This window comes from Pogona vitticeps, chromosome 1 (assembly GCF_051106095.1).
Source record: "Pogona vitticeps strain Pit_001003342236 chromosome 1, PviZW2.1, whole genome shotgun sequence".
In the NCBI taxonomy this organism is placed as follows: Eukaryota; Metazoa; Chordata; class Lepidosauria; order Squamata; family Agamidae; genus Pogona; species Pogona vitticeps.
The window spans coordinates 234,467,008-234,483,018 of record NC_135783.1 but is presented as its reverse complement, the minus strand read 5'-3'; the positions used below and the strand labels follow the sequence as shown (position 1 = coordinate 234,483,018).

At 43.6% G+C, this 16,011-nt stretch overlaps 1 protein-coding gene across 1 annotated transcript in view; it reads right to left on the bottom strand.

Moving 5' to 3' along the window:
• Positions 1 to 14,629, bottom strand: part of TFCP2L1 (transcription factor CP2 like 1) — a 56,442-nt gene extending 41,813 nt beyond the window's left edge. Inside the window, exons 1-2 of the mRNA XM_020805679.3 lie at positions 14,388 to 14,629; positions 261 to 412 (exon numbers count right to left, since the gene is read on the bottom strand). Of these exons, the coding sequence (XP_020661338.1) occupies positions 261 to 412; positions 14,388 to 14,449 (214 nt within the window). The 5' untranslated portion in view covers positions 14,450 to 14,629. The remainder of the gene's footprint in view (positions 1 to 260; positions 413 to 14,387) is intronic.
• Positions 14,630 to 16,011: the final 1,382 nt, after the last annotated feature.

Below are 16,011 nucleotides of genomic sequence, written 5' to 3'. Positions count from 1 at the left end.
GGCATGAGGGTAGAGGGCTGTGTTTCTCTCTGAAAAAGGATAAGAAGCTACAAGTTTTATTTTACTGGTTAAGGATAACATTATACTTCTAATTCACTCTTCCTTTACCATGCTCAACAAAAGAGCACACCGAATCCCTGAACTCTCCCAACCAAGCACGGATCACATGGCTGATAACTAGCAAGCCAAATTAAATATAAAATGTGCTTCATTCAACCTGAAAACAAATGACCTATGCATTAATTCTGTGCCAGTCCTACCTTGGTTGAGATAAGTCAGAGTTTCTTCATGGAGTTTCACAGCAGGCGATGTAGCTGCGCAGAGCACATACTGAAATGGAGGGAGTTTTGCGTCATTCTCAGGAGAGAGTTGAGGGTCTTCCTGCTTAAAGATTGGCAGTGCGAGGACATCACTGAAACAATACAGTGCACACCCAGTTAGCAATCAAACATTCCTTGAAATATAGAACATAGAATCACTATAAAAAGATTTACATTATAATGTGCAAGACCTATTTTCCACTGAGTACTTTTTTACTATGATCAGATACACAGGAAGCAGATGCCAACTAAGATACGATCAGATGGCTGCAAAGGCACGTATCTGACCACACAAAAAATTGTTGATTTAATGGAAGCTATGTCCCTTCGGACATAGCTTCGGACAAATGCTTTGGACAAATGCTGGCTCTATGGCTTGGAAACGGGGATGAGTACCGCGCCCTAGAGTCGGACATGACTGGACTAAATGTCAAGGGAACCTTTATGTCCCTTAAAGCAAGCATTCTGTCTGTTAGGGCAGTGGTTCCCAACTTTGAGTCCCCAGAAACCCTCACCAGGATTTCTGGGAGTTGCAGGTCAAGAACATCTTGGGGACCCAAGGTTGGGAACTACAGTACCGTGCTAGGAAATTGCTTCATTCCAGGCCCTCAAAGTAAAAACTCTACTGGAGCAAAAAAGGATGGGCTGGGTCAGGCTGGAGAACATTTCCCTCGTCATTGTGTGATTGTTGGGAAAATACTGCCGCACAAGTGATCCAGATTGCGATCTATTTCCCCGTGTGATTATTCCCTAAAAGAAATATGTAGCAAATGAGATGGAATTAAACAGAAAAGACCAGAGGGCACAAATGTAAGTCACCCAATACCAGGCAGCGATGGGGGAGAACTATCCACAACAAAATTAATTCAGTTTAGCAGCTCTTCCCTTCACAGTTTTGTACTACAAATTCTGCAAACACAGTCACACTGCCGCTACTACTCTGTCCCATGCATGCAGTGTAGCAACCTGGAAGGTTTCAGAAATAATGTAGCATGCAGGGGGAGGAGGCGTTTTGACTTGTATGTATGCATATACAACTTTTAACATTTAACTTTAATCGAATACAAGAATTAGATTTTGTCTGAATATTGTTGTCTTACAATTAGAAATAAAGATGCTCTTGTGCTAAGTAGGAAATTGATTTTTCCTCAAGTTCCTTCCTAAACGCACAGCTGAATTCATTCAGTTGTTGGCAAGTAAGCGGGGGGGGGGGACTATAGAACTACACCCCCTCATACTGACCTCTCCCATTTAAACTATAAACAGTCTCTTTCAATTTATCCTCCCAGAGACTACCTCTTCCTAGAAACTTCTAGCTCAGAAAGGCAGCTCCAAACTAAAAACAATTCAGCCACCCTTACCACATCAAAAATGACAAAATATGAAGAAAGTCTGTCAGAGAGAGGGGAGAGGGAGTGAAAGCTAGAGAGACTGGCCAGTGACTCAGATTTACCATTAAAACAGAGAGCGTCTTCTGGTTTGGGTAAAATGGACATTGTTCTTGTACAACAGGCTCACACTCCAGATTCCTATCAGACTGCTAGCCTGTACATCTACCATATCAAAACTACTTTAAAATTTGTTCCCTATTAAGAACACAAGGTCAACAAAGTCACCGGCTGACAACAAATCAGAGTTATGAGGTGCTGACGAGAAGATGGAATGCCTGATATTTTAATCAGACATCTTAAAAGATTCACTGAAGTGAGTTTAAAATAAATACACTGTAGTCTGTATTTCAAGAAATTGATCTTTAAGAATTTGATTTTTGTAATAAGAAATAAATTTTCAGAAGGCAATGGGGTTAAGGAAAGAAATAAGGCATGTCAATGTAAGATGAACCTGTGTGAGAAGCAGAATTATTATACAGAAGCACTGAAGGCCCATTCATGAAGGTAATTAATAGGGTGAGAAAAGCTCTTTCCATGTCCATTTCCTGCAAAAACACTATCCTAGAACATTAACTAGAGTTGTCTGACACTTTCCCTAGAATTACTGTGATCCTACTTTTCAGGGTAGAGTGTTAAAAATAAAATAGATACGCATCTTATACACCAAATATAAAATTGTGGCAAATGCACATCAAATGCCCTGGTGTTTTTTCTTCTTCACATACATTTGTCTCACATTATAAATGTATCAGTCAGGGTGAGAAACTGGTCGATATACTTATATCAATCATTAGTTGGTGGGGTACAACTCCCATCAGCCCTGCCAACACAGACAATGATCAGAGAGCTGCAGTTAAGAAACACCTGGAAGGCCACAGCAGTCCATATCTGGTGTCTTTATAAATTTCCAAACAAGTTGGGCCATGATCAAGGAATGATAATCAGGAACACCTAAATGCATGATGCGAGTTAATTTTGTGAAACACATATCACAAATTTTTAATGTGGTGGAAAGATTTTTTACATTTGTGTCATGAACGTGTATGCAGTATCAAGAAGTAAATGTCTTTTATATTTTTAAAACTAATAATGTTTTCTTCATTGGCTCATTCTGTTGTTGTATGCTGGCAAGTTGCTTCCGACTTTGGGCAACCTTAAGAAGTCGTTCGTTTAGTCATTCAGTCATGGCCGACTCTTCGTGACCCCATGGACCAGAGCATGCCAGGCTCTCCTATCTTCCACTGCTTCCCGGAGTTGGATGGTCGCTTCGATGACATTGTCCAGCCATCTCATCCTTGGTCGTCCCTTTCTCCTCTTGCCTTCACACTTTCCCAACATCAAGGTCTTTTCCAAGGAGTCTTCTCTTCTCATGAGATAGCCAAAGTACTGGAGCCTCAGCTTCAGGATCTGTCCTTCCAGTGAGCACTCAGGGTTGATTTCCTTTAGAATCGATAGGTTTGTTCTCCTTGCAGTCCAGGGGACTCTCAAGAGCCTCCTCCAGCACCACAATTCAAAAGCATCAATTCTTCGGCGGTCAGCTTTCTTTATGGTCCAGCTCTCACTTCCATACGTCACTACTGGAAAAACCGTAGCTTTGACTATGTGGACTTTTGTTGGCAAGGTGATGTCTCTGCTTTTTAAGATGTTGTCGAGGTTTGTCATCACTTTCCTCCCAAGAAGCAGCCGTCTTTTAATTTCATGGCTGCTGTCTCCATCTGCAGTGATCATGGAGCCCAAGAAAGTAAAATCTGTCACTGCCTCCATATCTTCCCCTTCTATTTGCCAGGAGCTGATGGGACCTGTGGCCATGATATTTGGGGTTTTTTTTTATGTTGAGCTTCAGACCATTTTTTTGCACTCTCCTCTTTCACCCTCATTACAAGGTTCCTTAATTCCTCCTCACTTTCTGTCATCAGAGTGGTATCATCTGCATATCGGAGGTTGTTGATATTTCTTCCGGCAGTCTTAATTCCGGCTTGGGATTCCTCCAGTCCAGCCTTTTGCATGGTGTATTCTGCGTATAAGTTAAATAAGCAGGGAGACAATATACAGCCTTGTCGTACTCCTTTCCCAATTTTGAACCAATCAGTGTTTCCGTATCCACCGTATCCAACCTTAAGAAGTAATGATATCCAAAAGTTCCAATCATTAACAGTCCTGTTCAGATCTTACAAATCAAAGCCTTTGGGTTCCTTTTGTTGAGGCTATACATCTCATGTCAGGCCTCCATCTTTTCCTACCACCTGTCACTTTCCCCAGCATTATTGTCTTTTCCAGGGAGTCCTGTATTCTCATGATATATTTAAAATACAGAGATGGCTTTAGTTTAGCTTCTCACCAGAATTCAGACTTGTTTTAATCTAGAACTCATTATTTGTCTTTCTAGCGGTAAAGCTGTTTTACAATATCTCATTTCAAGGAAGCTGATTTTTTCTCCATCAGCTTTCACATCTCTATGTTGACTACTTTGTCCTAATCTCTATAAATGAGCACAGCAAAAAAGATCCCAAACAGGGTCGGCACGAGGACACAGCCTTGTTTCACTCTGCTTCGGATATCAAAATCTGATGTTGAGCCATCAAAAACAGTGCCCTACATTTCCTCATGAAAGGACCTGATGATGTTAAGGACTTGAGGTGGACACCCAATCTTGGGAAGGATTTTAAAAACCAAATCAAAGGCCTTTGTGAGATCTATCAAGGCCACAAAGAGTGGCTATCGTTGTTCCCTACATTTCTCCTGCAACTGTCTGAGGGAGAATGCCATGTCAGTGGTGGATCTATTAGCTCGACATCCACACTGTGATTCTGGACAGACTCTGTCTGCAAGCACCTGGAGTCTCTTTAACATAATATGGGCAAGCAGCTTCCCTACAATGCTGAGAAGAGAGATGCCACGGTAGCATTGCAGTCACCCCTGTCTCCCTTGTTCTTATACAATGTGATGATGTTTGCATCCTTCACGTCCTGTGATACTCTCGAAGCAGGGAACCGATCATCGCAAAGCAAAAAAAGCCTATTCAGACCATCGTTTTGCGATCACAAAAATGTTGTCGTAATGCGGTTTTGTCATAATGCAGGGCAATCGTAAAGCAGGGCACGACTGTATTTCCCTCACTGGAATGCACTGACCGATTTTCAATGCATTCCAATTGAGGGTTTTTTTCCGCTTGACGACAATTTTGCTGTTCAGCGATTTTGCTTTAACGGATTATCGTCATCAAGTGAGGCACCACTGTATTTCTGCTAAAGTTGGTTTGCTGTCCAGCTCTTCCAAGACAGGCAGGCACTCAATGTTATTAATGTCTTTCCAGTTACTACATTCTGTCTGGAATATAGCTCAGAGTAGTGCTGCACCCAGCGGTCCATCTGCTGTGCTCGGTCCTGAATGATCATGCCTGCAGCAGACTTCAAGGGAGCAGATTTCTTCTCTACTGGACCTAAACCCTGCTTGATGCCGTCATACATTCCCTTGATGCTACCTGTGTCCTTTGCTATCTGTATCTGCGAGCAGAGCTGAAGCCAATAGTCATTGGAACATTTCCTGGCAGCCTGTTGGACTTTGCTACAAGCAGCTCAAAGAGCCTACAAGTTGTACTCATTAGGACAGGCTTTGTATGCTGCTAGAGCTGCACAGGGTTTTTTTCTCCTCAGATTTTTTAAAAAGAATTTAAACATGGAAGCTGTAATCTGCAATGGAAAGCTGGTTTGTGGTGGAAGAGGGATGCTTAACCTGTCTGTGGAACAACCTGAGAAGTGTGTTTTGTTTTGAGGGAACAAAGGCAAAAAGGATAAGAAACCCCTCCACCAGGAATCTTCCAGTGCAAATTGGAAATCATGATACTAAACTTTAACCAAGAAAAAAGGGGGAAGCACTATATAACTGGACCTTAGAAACAAAGTAGTTACAGCACATTAACAGTTAAAGTGTGCTGCTCATACAGTATATCACAGAAGTGAGTACACCCCTTCAGATTTCATAAATATTTTAGTACATCTTTTCATGTGACAACACTGAAGAAATAACACTTGGCTAAAATGTAAAACAATGAGTATACAGCTTATATAACAGTGTAAATATGCTGTCCCCTCAAAATAATGCAACACACAACCATTAATGTCTAAATCGCTGGCAAAAAAGTGAGTACACCCCTAAGTAACAATGTCCAATTTGGGCACAAAGTTTCAATATTTGTGTGGCCACCACTATTTTCCACCACTGCCTTAACCCTCTTGGGCGTAGAGTTCACCAGAGCTTCACAAGTTCCCAGTGGAGTCCTCTTCCACTCCTCCATGACGACATCACAGAGCTGGTAGATGGATGTTAGAGACCTTGTGCACCTCCACCTTCCATTTCAGGATGCCCCACAGATGCTCAATAGGGTTTAGGTCTGGAGACATGCTCGGCCAGTCCATCACTGGTGGATGTAACGAGAGTCCAGCCCCCCCGGGGCCAGACCGTCCACTCACCTTCCGCTGTTGCCATGGGCTCCACACTCCCTTGCTATTGCTCTGGAACTCATGGTCTGCGAGGTACTCCTGGAAGGAGGCAGAAGGACAAGCCTCATTGGAAGGTCGAAGAGTGGCTCACAGACCACAAGCTCCAGAGTGATAGGAAGGGAGCGCAGAGCCCATGGCAACAGCAGAAGGTGAGTGGACAGTCTGGCCCCAGGGTGTTATGTCCACCTGTGCAGGGGTATTCGTATTTATATACAAATGTGAATACCCCCATCTCTAGTTGAGATACTTGATGTCATGTGGACACTGCCATCATAAAGACATCTTACTTAAAATAAGAAACTGCTATGTGTTGGACCATAAAGAAGGCTGACCGCCGAAGAATTGATGCCTTTGAATTGTGGTGCTGGAGGAGGCTCTTGAGAATCCCCTGGACTGCAAGGAAAACAAACCTATCCATTCTGAAGGAAATCAACCCTGAGTGTTCACTGGAAGGACAGGTCCTGAAGCTGAGGCTCCAGTACTTTGGCCATCTCATGAGAAGAGAAGACTCCCTGGAAAAGACTCTGATGTTAGGAAACTATGAAGGCAAGAGGAGAAGGGGACGACAGAGGATGAGATGGCTGGACAGTGTCACCGAAGCTACCAACATGAATCTGACACAACTCCGGGAGGCAGTGGAAGATAGGAAGGCCTGGCGTGCTCTGGTCCATGGGGTCACGAAGAGCTGGACACGACTAAACGACTAAACAAACCAACGATGTGTCAGACTAGTGATTTCCAACCCTGTGGCCAGAGGCACTATTGGAGGATAAATCCCAAAAGCCCTAGCCAGGACAGTCAGCAATCAGGGCTTCTGGAAGTTGAAGAGCAGGAACATCTGGATGTCCAAGTATGGAATCATCATGTAAGGGTTTCAGGCTGCTCAAAGGCATGCTAAGACAAAGAAGCAACAGGGCTCTCCACAAAAAAAGTCATGTTAGTATCTGGGACAGCCTGAGTACTTTTCTCCCTCTTGCCTTAAGGGAGGAAGTTTAAGAGATAGCTGATTAAAATTCCTGGCACTAAGTTTTAGGAAGGTGCTCCAAAGCCTATGCTTTAAGAGAGACACTCCAGAAAAATACCTGTCTTTGCAGTCCTCCAGGCTAAACAGAGAAAGTTAGTCTAGTACTTTTCAAGTACTGTGATACACCCATGTTTGCATTGCTTTTGTTCTAATATCTTGAAGTATATTGTTTTCTTTGTTTGAAAAATGGCTTGATCAATATCTTCACCCATTCCAGGGGCTGGGCTGATAACAAAATTACACAACATGAAATTACAGTCCTCTGTAACACTCACCATCTATATTAGGTGAAGGGGAAAGTCAGGAGAACAAAAAGGGATTGTGTGGACTTTTGAGGGATACTAGCCCTTTCCTTCCCAAAAGAGATTCACTCAAATCTCCTTGATTTAGATTCCTGCATTGAGCAGGAGTCTGGACTTGATGGCCTTATGCTGTTGTTGTTTAGTTGTTAAGTCATGTCCAACTCTTCATGACCCCATGGACCAGAGCACGCCAGGCCCTCCTGTCTTCCACTACTTCCCGGAGTTGTGTCAAATTCATGTTGGTCGCTTCAATGACACTGTCCAACCATCTCGTCCTCTGTCGTCCCCTTGTCCTCTTGCCTTCACAGGCCTTATAGGCCCTTTGCAATTCCACTATTCTGTGGTTCTATAATTCTAAGAAATCTTTATAATTTAATTCTACCCAGACAAACCGAGATGTGTACACACCAATTGCTTGAAGGTCTTGGAAGTTTCACCTGCACATTCACACGACATTTTTCATACGCTTTAATCTTGAAGAATGTTGCTAGCTATATATATAAACCAACTGAAAGCACAAACTTTTCCTATGGAATGTTACCTTGTGATTCACACTTGGTTCATTTCCAGTGCTAGGCAGTGGAGGAAAGTGCATTTTCCCATATTTTAATCAATTGGATGAGTAGAAGTGAAATAAGAGTGTGTATACATGGTCCTTTCTCTTCTCAAAATAGAGGGAGAAAAGGAAGGGAAAACAAGGACAAAATATTTTGGCACTACCAAGACAAAATTTGTGTGAGTTTTTGAGGATCAAAACCCAGAGGTGATAGGAGTCTAACAGCATCTTGGAGGCTCAAAGGGGCCAGAATTAAACACAGGAGTCACTTTATTGAGTCAGACCAATGGACCATTATGCCCAGTGTTATAAATTCTGACTGATCACAACACTCCAGCATTTTGCACAGCAGCTTCCCTTAGGGCTACCTGGAAACTTAAGCTGCATGTAGTAAACCTGTATTGCATACAATACCAGCAATCCAAGAAAAGGTGAGATCAATACCTATTTTGCAAGAACAAAGTACCAGTAACACTCCAAATCATTACAGTGGTGCCTCGACTTATGAACTTAATTGGTTCCGGAGCTCCGGTTGTAACTCAAAATGGTTGTAAGTCGAAGCACCATTTCCCATAGGAATTCACTGAAATGCAATTAATCTGTTCCGGCCAATGAAAAAAAATCACCAAAAAAATAAATACAAAATACATTGCATTACCCATCGGAAATGCAATTAATCTGTTCCAGTCGAAGGGGGGTGGGGAAGAAAAGCAAACAAACCATGCAAGAGCCATCAGAAATGGGGGAAAAGCAAAGCAGAAAACAAACAAACTGTGCAAGACCCATCAGAAAACAAGCAAAGCAGAAAGCAAACAAACCGTGCAAGACCCTTTAGAAATGCAAAAAAAGCAAAGCAAAAAGCAAACAAACCCACAAGACCCATTGGAAATGGGGGGGGTCCAAAAAGCAAACAAACCCCGCAAGACCCATCAGAAATGGGGGGGGGGGAACAAAAAAAAAACAAACCTCCCAAGACCCATCACAGCACAGAAACATAACCCCCAGCTCAAAACCACACTGCAGAACACAACCAGAACAGTTTTTAAAAAGTAGAAAGCAGCACCTTACCTTACCAGGCAGTCCCAAGCCTCCTCCAATCGCATACTCTCTAACTGCTGGGGTGAAAGAGCTACAAAGAAGCAGCCTCCTCGCCACCAACGGTTAGCAATTTGAATTCCCCGCCTTTTTCCCTACCATTTTTGGTTGTACTGTAACTCGAAGCTCTGGCCGTAAATCAAAGCAAAATTTTGCGGCCGGAGCTGGTCATAACTCGAAATGGTCATATGTCGGGATGTTCATAAGTTGAGGCACCACTACTAGTGACCTATGAAGATTATCATCTTCAGTCTGCAGAGGAGAATTCCACCCACTTCAGCTGATAAACACCTTGTGCAGCTGTCCCAGGAAGATCTTGATTTAGTACGCAGGTATTAGAACCAGGAAGGGGATTAAAATACAGAGAATATTTACATTCATTTAAACATTAATCCTCGCTTCATACCACTGGCACAATGTTGCACAACTTATTTAACAGGACTCTTTAAAGAATCTGGAAAGTTTATTTTCACAGTAGATGATATAAAAATTCCAATTAGGGTAGACACATGGAAAAGAAAACTGGCATCCTGTACCTTTAACAGTTGTGTTGAGGAGTAAGTACACTTCCTGATATGCTTTCTTCTACAAATGTGTTAAAGGTATAGGGGCCCCATAGTTCCAATTTTGACAACCATCTCACTCTTAATTTCTCACCCATCCCAGTTTTACCTCTAAACTTTCCTATGGAACTCCCCCCCTTTCTCCTTCCAGACTTCTCAGGGATGACTAACAGTGTAATCCTATACATGTACATTTCGCCACTGTCATGGATTCAGTGTGGCTTAAATAGCAGTAAAGAAATGCAGGATTGCAGCATCAGCCACTTAAGCATCTAATTGTATTTAATCGTTTTATCTTTTATTGTATTTTAATTGTATTTTAATTGTTGTAAACCGCCCAGAGACCTTTGGGTAGAGTGGGTGGCATATAAGTTAAATAAATAAATAAGTGAATGAAAGGGGAGAATATTTGATCACTAGACAGTACTATATCTAGAAACGAACCTTGGGTTCTCAGGTGTTCTTGGGCTAAAACTCCCAGAAGTCTTCACCACAAGTTGTGCTGGCTAGGATTTCTGGGAGTCATAGTCTAAGAACATCTGTGGACCCAAGTTTGAGAACCACTGATCTAGAAGGTAAAGAACACAACTATGAACCCTCTATACACCCATATCTACTTTATGAGCCACCTGCAGCTTATACTAGATAGAAAGAACTTCATATAGAGACAAAAATTCAAAACACTGCTACAAGCAATAGTTTGTTGCTAAGATTAGTGTCATTTTCAAGAACACATTTTTTTAAAAAACATCAGCAGTTCTTGGAAAACCCTACCAGAATCTGATTGCAGTTCTCATTTAAATGAAACTGGGTGTGTTTGAGTTACTTGATGCCAATGATCTGGGCTTTAGAACACAAAAACACACATCCAATAACGTGCATCAGTTTTTCAGACACCACAAATTTCAGTGTTGTTTTTGCTACTCCATGGAAATGTTAAATGTTGCTTTGCCATTCTAGCAGTGTGCATTTTTTGCAACAGTTGGCAGCTAGAATTCCTCTGAATGGATTCACAATCCTGACAGCTTAAGAACTGCATAGAACAGTTTTATAGAAAGTCTAACATTTTATATCAAAGCAAAGCAGTAACAGTTAGCAGTACCCCTTGTACTTTACTAGGGCAGGATCTTGTTACTAAATATAATCCCTGTCCTAAGGACACATTTGAGCCTGCAGGAGTATGCCAATTAGGGTTAAGAAAGACTACTCCCTAAGCTGGACAAGTTCTAGATTGTTATAAGATTTCACAAAAATGTGCCTTAATTTGATTAGGTTCCACAAGTTGTTCAGTAGATCTGTATCCTCCAGTCATTAGGAAATGCTACCCCATTTGGTTTCTTTACCAACTTTTAACCTTGTGTACCACCTCCTAAAATGTTCAATTTACCAAGTTCCTCCTTATGTGTGACAGATCCAGGTTTTATATTTTCAAACAACGGTTTGGTCATAACTTCCATCTTTGTCTCAGAAGCCCTAGAAGTGATCAAAGATTTGCATTGTTTTTCATAATGCCTGGTTAACTTTGCAATTCCTTGTATTTTACCAACTAAACACAGACTTTATGGCTCCAATATCAAAGCCAATTTCTCCTATCCTAATTTTGCCTTCACTGAAACCAGAGGATAGAAATACTGTATCACTTTTTTTGGACTAGAATTGGGGGGGGTTAATAAGATTTTGGGAGTTCTAATCTAAAATAATAACATTTGTAAACTTTGGGACAAACTGATGAAGATATATGTAAAGTCAAATGCTTGGCTGCCTAGTTGATATACGCCAATTGATCCAAATAATATTACTGTGGACTGTTGAGACCTGAAACAGCATACGATATCATGTTCTGAAGCATACAGATAAAACAACTTTTATTTGAAAAGGCATTCCCTGTTATATATGTACTGTATAATCTTCTGTAACAAAAGTTTGGATGGAGGTTTCCAATTTGCTCTTACATTGCCCACTGTCCCTTTCTCCTAAAATACATTTAAATAAAATGTGACCGATGTGGAAATAAAGCAGGAAAGAAATGGATTAAACAAGCCAAATAACTACACTGAATAAAAGGATCTACTCATCATTCAAATGAGGGGGTGGGTGAGGTCATACATCTTAAATCCCTAGATAACTGGCCTTTCTTATCTGCAAGGTTCACCAGTGTTTTGCAGATACTTCTGAAAGGCCACTTACAAATTCCCAGGCTCAAATTTAATTTAGGAAGTTAAGGATTTTATAAAATGGACTCTAGTCTAAGTTAATAATTGGGCTAGTTTTTAATGTGGTACAAAATTATTCTTCCAAATTTCAAGAAGGTTAGCGGTTAGTCTACTGCAATGAAAGTTATTATGAAACAGCATCTTTATTTAGGATCAACTAAAGGTGCCCAGCCCAGTGTGGAAGCATTCAAGATCTTCAGATCTCTTAATCATGCAAGATAGCACAAAAAAGAGGAAGAGGGAGAGAGAGGGAGGGAGGGAGGGAGGGAGGGAGAAAGATAAGAACAAACTGATTGACTCCAAAGCATGGGACAAATGTATTTAAATCTAGTTTTGCTGTATTCCATTTAAAGAAGCTGAGCCTAACACAGTACGCCAACATCTTCTTCATTGTCGTACACTCCATCATATTTATTTTGTTTTTGCATAAGAATGGTATACCCAGCACCATGAAATGTATTCATGTGAGTCGGTGGGCAGAGGGTCTAACGTGCAGGGGACCTGGATTCAAATCTTTGCTCAGCCATGGAAGTTCACAGAGATGGGTTAACTATGGCAAACCACTCCTTGAACACCTCACACATGGAAGTTCATAGAGGCAGATTTGCGATGGTAAACCAGTCCTTGAACAGCACACACACCTACTAGAGTACAGTATCTGTAACTTAGAAGTGACTTAATGACATAACAGCAACGCAGTCAAAAGAAGACACATAAAGTTTTGTTCGAAACTAGCAGATGCATACACCTGTGTGTATATATTCATATCACTGTAGAGAGAATACATACATTGATCTACATACTTGAGGTGTGTATGTAACTGCCAATTTAACACAATGAATCAGATAAAGTGTTCAAAAGCCTATGCCACAATTTGATTGTCTTTAAGATGCAATACCATCATTAGATATGAAGTCATGAAATCAAATGTATAATTTTTATGCCCTACAACATGCACTGTGAAAAAGAAATCAGAGAATATGATTTAAGTGACAGAAATACACACAGTGTGGTCCCCATGCTAGTTTTTGTGTGCTGTCAAGGCACTTGTGATTTTGGATGACCCTATGAATTAATGACCTCCAAAAGGTCTTCTTATCTAACAGCCCCCTCCAGTCTTTGCAAGCTGAAGCTGTGGCTTCCTTTACTGAGTTAATCAATTTCACCTTTGACCTTCCACTTTTTCTAACATATATAAATCAGTTAACTCATCCAGACCATGCACTGATCCATCCTCAATCAGCGGAGCAGACTGAACACTTTACCCATAACCATCCAGCTTTTAACCATCGTCCTAATGGGAGATTATTAAGGAGGACCTAGTCCATCCGAAGCAATACGAAGTGGAATTTGCGCCCGTGGCTGGACCCTTCCGTACCTGGGAGAACGTTCACGTGTTCAGCCCACCCCATACTTCGACCAGCCACGTCTGCCAAGACCCGTCGCAGCTCGTGCCACTAAGATACCCACAGCGAAAGACAACTGCCAGACCTGCCTAGGCAAGGCACGCCCGCACTGCAGAACCCTTCCGCGCTCTCACACAACATCTCGCCTCAACAGACGCTCGCCTTTCAGCGGCTTCATCTACCACTCTAGCGGCCGCGAGCCAAAGCATTACACGAACCAGCAGCGCGTGGAGCCCGCTTGCATCCATTCGGAGCTTTTCCGTCGGCGAACTACTCGCGAGACACACCCGATCCCAACACGCTCCATCGCTGCAACAAGTGCATTTTCAGAACTTGGGAAACTTGGCGGAAGGAAGCCGTATTAGGCTATATACACACAGGACCCGTTGCTCTCCCTTCTTCCTCTTCTGCAGCACGAGCTGCTCCTGAGAGCGCAAGCTCCTTGCGGGCAGAGCCTCGTTTACTCCTTCCGAAGAGCCGGCAAGGCGCTTCCTACTGACGGCGTGAGAGGAAAAGCCGACCGCAGCGCCCCCCGGCGCCCAATGACACGGCCCGTCTCTAAATCCTTAACGCCCGTTATGTCCCTGACGCGCCCCTTTCTCCCGGCACCCTAACGCGCGGGTCCCAAGGGCGCCACTAACGAAGGCCAGACATTGGCTTTTCAGTGAGCCGCTTTTAGGGCTGCAATCCAAGGCACTCTAACCTGGGAGGAAGCCCCCTTCAACCCGGCGAGATTTGCTCCAAAGTCCGTCAACTCCGGTCTCCCCAGCCACCCACCGCCGCCGCCCTGGAGACCTGGCCGCCCCCCTCGTCTTGTCCGCACAACCCAAACCGAATTCGAAGCGGGCTGGCAAAGCAGCGGCCCCTCAGAGAAAAGCCCCCGAGAGACGGCTGCTCCGCGGCCATGTCTTCCTGTCGCCTCTCTGGCTGCAGCACCCGGGGGAGGTCCCGCGGGCGGTAAGCGCTGACCCCTTTCCTGTCCCCGCGGCGTGAGCCCGGCTTGGCGGCTCTCACTCACCGCAGGTAGCTGCCCGTGGAGTGCTGGTTGTAATGCTCCGGCTGCGTGTGCCAAAACAGCATCTTTCGCGCTCTTCCTTGGCCAAACCGCCCCGGGAACCCAAAGCAAAATCCCTCGGCGAGGCAAGTGGCGACCCCGGTGCGCCAAGACGACGGCGGCGGCAACGGCGGCAGAGACAGCCACAAGCACTCGGCGGCGAAAGCGACTCCGCGCGCTTTTATGGGTCAGCCGCGTGATTCGCCGCTTTGGCCGCTCCCAGGCGCTGAGGTCAGCCGCGGGGCTCGGCTCTTTCGCTCGGCTCTCCGCCCTCCCTGCCGCTCCACCCCGGCACCATGGGGCGGCGGTTGCCTGAGGCTCAGGTGGGGAAAGTGAGGAGGAGCCACCGAAGTGGAGCTTGCTTTGTGGTGGATTACCTGATGGAAAGAGAAGGAGCGCCCACAGAAGTGGAGTTGTGAGGGGAGAAGGGTTACCTCACAGAAACGGGGCGGCAGTCGTGCTGCAAGCTACCTCCTCCAAAAGTAACATCATCCCACTCCACCACCACCCTGCTTCCCACTGTTGGCGCCCTGGGTCCAGTTTATTAATTTACGAGTATTTTACAAAAGCCGCCTTCTCTTGTGGAGCTCCAGGGTAATCATTACGCTCGACCTATGAGGTGGTTTAGCCAAGTAAGAAGTTTTTCATGGCTGACCGAGAAGTTATAGGATCAATCTTTGAAGACGACTCCCAACCCTCTACTGGTTATAGCAGGCTAGCTCCTTAAATCACGGAATAAAACGATAATGCTGAATACATCCATAACTGAGCAAGTTCCATTGCCATACTGCTCTAACAGGAAGTTTTTCCTGATATTCAACCAAAATCTGACTTCCTGTAACGTGAACCCATCGTGCATGTCCTGCACTCTGGGATGATACAGAACAGATTTTTCCCTTCCTCTGTATGACAGTATTTCAAGTATTGGGAAAGTGCTATCATATCTCCCCTCAGTCTTACATAAGAACTTAAGAGCCCTGCTGGATCAGGCTAAGGGCCCATCTAGTCCAGCTTCCTGTATTTTACAGTGGTCCCACCTCTGGGAGCACACACGACAACTAGATAGATACCTGTCTCCTGATATGCCCTCCCTTGCATCTGACATTTTGAGGTCTTCAAGGCTAAACATGCCCAGTTCTTTCAGTCTTTCCTCATAGGGCGTAGTTTCCAGCCCTCTGATCATCTTTGTTGCCCTCCTCTGAACTTGCTCTAGTTTGTCAGCATCCTTTTTGAAGTATGGTGTCCACAAATGGACACAGTACTCAATATGAGCCCTAACCAGTACCGAATATAGGAGAACTAGTACCTCACGAGATTTGGAAACTATACTTCTACTAATTCAGCCTAAAATAGCATATATATATATTTGTAGCCACATCATACTGTTGGCTCATATTCAGCTTCTGATCTATGATGATTCCAAGATCCTTCTCACTTGTAGTATTACTGAGCCAGTTATCCCCCCACCTTGTAACTGCATTTGGTTTCTTTTTCCTAGATGCAGTACTTTGCGCTTATCCCTGCTGAATTCCATTCTGTTGTTTTCGTCCCAGTCCTCAAGCCTATCCAGATAATTTTAAATTTTGTT